Here is a 5,917-nt window from a genome sequence, read left to right as displayed (position 1 = left end):
GCTCCACTGACTCTCCTTTCAACAAGAATGTCCCTTCTCAGTCAGCTGCCATGGCTCAGTGGCACTCTTGCTATTTTAGTCTTATATTATTTGTTCACTGTCTATTAAATCTTGGCACCTAGAAAATGCTCAATAAATATGTCAAACGAAGGAATAAACAGCGTAATTTGCAAAACGCAAGAGGGCAAACATGACTTTATTGTCAGAGGCATCCCCATGGCCCCGCACGGCGCTGCCAGCCCTCCTCTCCTGCCTTCTCCTTCCCTCACTCTGCTCCAGTGACCCTGCTCTGTCCCATCCTGGGGACTTCTCACTCACTACTCTGTCTGTCTGCAAAGTGCCTCCTGTAAATCTCTGCATGGCTGGCTCCTTCTCACTCTTCAGCTTCGGCTCAGATGTCAACCTTGGCAAAGGAGCCCTTCCTGATATCTAAAGTAGTGCCACCTCTTTACTTCAGAGCCTTGCCTGCAGTCTGATATCAAACTTGTCACTTGCTTCCTTGTTAATAAACTTTACCTCTCTTGATGTCATGTGAAGGCCAGAAAGCAGGGACATTTTCCCTGTTCATTTCTGCACTCCAAGCATAGCATATGCCACACAGTAGGAACCCACTGGTTCTTTAATGAATGTATGAAGGAATATTTTACCAGTTAGCAATGATTTACTAGTCAGGGTTGTCTGAACCTCCCTGACAAGTCCTTAAGGAAAACAAAGGGTGGGATTTCTGAAAAGGCTCAGCCTCCTGAAAGTTAGAAAAGTCTACTTGGTGGAAAAAAAAGAAAAAGAAAAGAAAACCTTTGAGTCCAAATGAACGAAATGGAATGTTCTTTGGATAAAAGCAAAGAACTTGAAACAAACCACATAAGCCCTCAATTGCTCACTAAACCATACACTTCCTTAAGCTCAAATTCAAAGCATACTGCTGTGTTCTGATGTCTGAAATGGGCAAGGAGCTACGTTTCTGGAGAATTCCAGACAGCTGCCTTGCAACCAGAACTAGCCTGAGGTGAGTGGTGGAAATTCCCTTTCAGAAATTGATTCTTCACCGTATTGTACACCTGGAACAAATATAATATTGTATGCCCGCTATGCTTAAATAAAAGAGCAAAATTAATTCCTGAAGTCACAAAGAGAGGCTTCTCGTAGCTGGATGGCTTTGCTTGTAGGTGGCCAGCCCTACTTCATGTCACTCGGCCACCTTCTCCCTGGCTCTAGACTCACGGGCCCTGGGATGGGGGAGTTGCTTTTATAAACTTGTCAGACAGCCAAAGGCCGACCAAGAGACCCCAGGGAAGCCCAGGTGTTCCCAGGGGCTCGGTCTGTGCTTCAGTTAGCAGTATGGTCCATGCACCCCATGTGGGGCAAGGGAGGTGGCAGCACGGCCCTGGGAACTTGCAACTGAGTGAGATGTGACGGTCAACAAGACACAGCGAGCCCCTGCCATCAAAAACTGCTGCTAGCCTCCAGTCTGCCTTTCACTGAGTCCTTACAATAACCGGCAAGGAGGAACACACTGCTTTCTAGATGGCGAGAGTGGCTCAGAAGGGAGCAGGGACCCGAAAGCCCGAGCAACCGTCCCTCTGCCACATGCCTCACCCTGGATTTCTCCCAGTCTCTTCTGCGGCTCTGGAACCCACTCACAAGGTCAAGGTACTCGCTGGGCTCCAAGGCCCCCAGGGTCCGGCTCCTCTAGCCTCTCCAGACTCACCCCTTCCCACAGAGCGTCCCTCATTCTGGCTCCAGCCAGGGTCCCCTCCTTGGAAGTGCTGGAATGCGCCACCTCCCTCCCCAGGTAAAATGAGAAACCTGACCCCATGTTCCCTTCCTCATGGCCTCGGCCACATGGGTGGATGCTGCCTCTTCTCCCCGTCTAGACTCTGAGTCCCTGAGGACTGCAGCTGTTTTCTGTGTCCCTGGTGGCCGGCACTGAGTAGGGCTAATAAATACGATGAAGGTGGCAGTGGAGGGCAGTAGAGGCCACACCGCCTGGGCTGAATCCTGGCTCTGCGACTTATTAGCTGGGTGATCTTGAGCAAATCACTTGACCTCTTCAGGCCTCGGTTTTTTCCACTGTAAGACGGGGATAATAATGGTGCCAACCTCCTAGGAGAGTCGTAGAGTTACGTGAAAAAACGCACATGAAGAACTGCTATGAACGATCCACTTTATCACGAAGACTAGAAGCTCATGTATCTGTTTAGAAAAGCTGATGGGCGGTGACCCAGAAAGAGGCAGGATGCGGCCCGAAGCAGCAGCTCTCAGTGTTCACGGCTCTCTGGACCTTCTGGCTCAGGGACCGAGGCGGACCTTGGGGACAGAGTCCTCTCTGGCTTGAGGACACTGCAGCTCATCCGAGGGCGTGGCTTCGCTGTCACCTGGCCAGGGATCAACTCTTAGGCCAACCCAAGGCTAGGAGTGAGCGTGCCCACATCAGGAAGGAGTTGCCGGCACAACTCACACTTGTCAGAACCCGTCCTCTCATAAAAGCCAATGCCAAAAATGCCCAGTGCAAACACTGCCAACCCGCAAGCGTAATCGTGTGCCCACCTGGCGCTGGCTGGGAAATCGAGGAAGGGAGGCCTCACCCGGGGGACAGGGTGGGTCCTGCGGTGAGGCCTGGGGTGTGGTCAGATAGCAGGGAATGTGGTCCTACTTCCTGTGCCCCGCAGGCAGGCCTCCCAGGCCAAAGCACAGGCCGGGTGGAGGAAGGCAGAGTCCTCAGGCCTGCTTCTCATAATCCAGAAATTAAACACCTCAACTGCTCTGGTTACACTCGGATTAGCTCAGGGGAAGATGCAGGCTGATAACGGGAGCGGGGTGCACTGAATTCCACTAATTTATCCACTAACATTCACATCTCCAGGGAATGATTTTCTAGGAAAAGGTTATGGTGCTTTCTAAGAAAGAAAGTGTGATCTTACCAGGGAGATAAAATACCATGAAGAGCCCTGCGAGGCTGCTTCAGAAAAAAAAAGAACTGATAACGGAAGCACACACTCCAGCTGGCTTCTGAGAATTAATCTGCCTTCCACACACGTCTCTCCCGCAGGCCGGCGAGAATCACCATTTCACTTACGTGTGCCTCACCCCAAGATCACGCAGATACCTGAACATCACACCGTCTCGGGGATCCTGGGCCTATCTGGGCTACGCTTGCACACCAGCCTCACCTGCACTGTGCTCACTCTGCTTACTCCCCCGCGTCCCTTGCAGAAGCCCAGCCCCCTGGCTTCCTCTCCCAGAGCTCAGGGGTGGCCTGCGCCGGTGAAAGCAGCCTGCCTGCAGCCCACATCCGGTGCCAGATGCGGTGGGAGTCAATCCCTGTTTCCGCAGCCTTGGGAAGTTAGACCTGCTGGCGGGGTGTGGAGAGGTGCTGCCTGTCTACCCGCCGCCGCCGAACTCGTGGGGGAAGGTGGGCTCTTAACCCAGTCAGAGACCCTTCCCTCCCTGCCCAGAGGGTGGTCCTGGCAGACGGCGGCCAGGGAGAGGCCAGGTCCAGGGCTCACTCACCCTCCGAGTCTTTTCCACGTCACCACAGGGCAGCCGCTTCACAAAGTCGATGCCTGTCAGCGGCGTGCCTGTGGGCGGCAGCAGGATGGAGGCGTCCATCATGAGATACTCCACGTTCATGGGCTTCATCTAGAAGAGAGACAGCACAGGAGACCTCACTAAAGGAGAGGGGGTGGGAGCAGGTCACCCTGGCCGGCACGCGGTCCGTGAGCACACGAAGCCCGATTACGGCCAAGGTGAAGGCTCGAGGCAGCCAAGCCAGTGAGAGATGAGCCTTCTTGGCTTTCTAAGGTGCAGACTTTTCCTTCATTTGAAGTGACAGCTCAGAGGCTCTTGAAACATGGCCTCCCTGCTATGAAAAGCCTTGCTTTCTGATCCTCACTGCCCTCCACCCAGCAGGCAGGGGGGTCCTCGGGAAGGAGGCCGGTCCCTCTGCGGCGGTCCCTGTAGGGAGGTGTGCCCCGTGCGTGTGGCTGGCTGCTGCCTTGTGCTTCCGATGGCGATGGCAGCGTCCATTTAAGGAGAGCTGACTACGGGGCAGGCTGAAGGCTTTGTGTGTATGACCCTGTTTAATCCCCCAACAAATGCAGCGTGTTGTTTCCCAACTGCTAATGAGAAAACGGACCCAGAGATGCCGATGAATGGGGCCGGGCCCGTTCTGCTGGTGGCAGAACCAAGACCCAGACCCAGGCCTGCGTGGCTCCAGGCCCCCTATGATTCCCACCACACAACCAACACCCCTCCTTCCTTCCTCGCCCCCATAGCATCTCACGTGGGCTAATATAACAAAGACACTCACTGAGCATCTACTAAGCGCCAGGCACCGCAGGGCTCGCCTCCCTCTGGGCGGCGGGTGCTGGTGCTGTCCCACACTATGGAGGGGAACACTGACCTCGGAGAATGGACCAGACAGGGGCTGGGCTGTCTGCCTCCTTCCATACCACCTCCATGAAGCCTTCTCTGATCACTAAGACACCTGGTAACATCACCTCCCCTTCTGGAACTTGGTTGTACCAGTACTGACCATTTAATGTACACATGCTGGACACTGACACTTCGCTTACCTGGCATCATAAAAGAATGGCATTTCACAAAGGTACATTTTCTATAGAATTAATTTTACTCCTCATGGCATCACAAGCTTATTTTTGTGTCTTCTATTTTTAGAATGTGGGCTTCCATCCTATCACATTTTTGTCCCTCGTGTGACATAAAGCTGACTAAACAGGACAAGGCTGAGGTGAGGGCCCAGCTGTCCAGAGAGACGTGGTGAGTGGGCCGGAGCACCACGGAGCCGCGCAGTGCATGCTGCCTGCCTTTCTCTCCTGGGCACTGTAAGCNGATGTGGCTGTGAAAGTCAGTCATTCTTAAAAGAGTGCTGAAGCAGTTTAAAGTGGGCACAGCCCATTGGGAAAGCCATCTGGCAAGATGTAGAGTCACACACACACACACACACAAAACAACAACAAAAAACGATGTTCATACCCTTTGAACCAGAAATTCCACTTCTGGGAACTTATCCTAAAGAAATAAGCCAAAAGAAAGAAAACACTATTTGTGAAGCTGCTCATTACAATTTAGTTGAAAATCATGTAATACTGCAAGCAACCAAAATGTCTACCAGCAGGAGAATGCCTAAGTCAAGTATGGCGGAAGTCACCAGAACAAACTTTTATGCGCTAGTAAGACATCAGACTTCCTAAAGCTGTATCACCACATGACAAACTTCTTGCTCTACAATGGAGAGAGAAGATGGGGTGAGAATAAAAGCAAGGTCATGGTGTGTTCTCCCCACAGCCATGAAAAGATGTGTTTGCAAACACAGGGGGAGGAAACACAAAAGTGTCTGAGTGTTGTTTGTTTAGGGTGATGAAATAATGGGAAATTCTTTCTCTCTACTTTCGACATCTTCTGAGATGCTACTGTATTTTCTTTAATGCATAACACCCATCCAAAGAGTACAGCAAAATATCCTATTTCCTCAAGGGCAGGGGCAACAAACACACACAAAAAACTGTTTGTGGTTTTACAAGGGAACGGGGAAACTAAAGGTAGGGATAAATAAAACTTCACGCAAATAACCTTTATTTCATAATGGTTTCCAATATTACTACATAAAGATGACAAGCGGCTTACATTCAGATTTTGATACTCACTCAAAAAATCCTCTCCCTACCTCTCTTTTCTCTAGCATTAAGCTTCAGTAGATTTAGGTCATTCAAGGCTCCATTTCTTTCCCACCTAACACACCAAAATGCTCCACCGCTGCTCAGCTAACATCTCTTGAGCGCTTACTGTCTGCTAGGCGCTGGGTTTGTCACTTCACAGTGGCTGTCTCTCATATATATACTTTGGGCAAGAGCTGAGAGGCGGACACACAAGGAAGCTGGGGCTCAGGGAGGTTAAG

At 51.4% G+C, this 5,917-nt stretch overlaps 1 protein-coding gene across 6 annotated transcripts in view; it reads right to left on the bottom strand.

Annotated features, from left to right (window-relative positions):
• The window catches only part of CLEC16A (C-type lectin domain containing 16A), a 225,531-nt gene that overhangs the window by 109,838 nt on the left and 109,776 nt on the right, over positions 1 to 5,917 (bottom strand). For all 6 annotated transcript variants that reach the window (XM_019650914.1, XM_019650919.1, XM_019650917.1 and 3 more), the window contains one exon: positions 3,511 to 3,639. In XM_019650914.1, the coding sequence (XP_019506459.1) occupies positions 3,511 to 3,639 (129 nt within the window). The remainder of the gene's footprint in view (positions 1 to 3,510; positions 3,640 to 5,917) is intronic.

Source organism: Hipposideros armiger, unplaced genomic scaffold (genome assembly GCF_001890085.2).
Source record: "Hipposideros armiger isolate ML-2016 unplaced genomic scaffold, ASM189008v1 scaffold_149, whole genome shotgun sequence".
Lineage (NCBI taxonomy): Eukaryota > Metazoa > Chordata > Mammalia > Chiroptera > Hipposideridae > Hipposideros > Hipposideros armiger.
The sequence above is the reverse complement of the archived record's forward strand: the minus strand, read 5'-3'. Positions and strand labels throughout refer to the sequence as shown.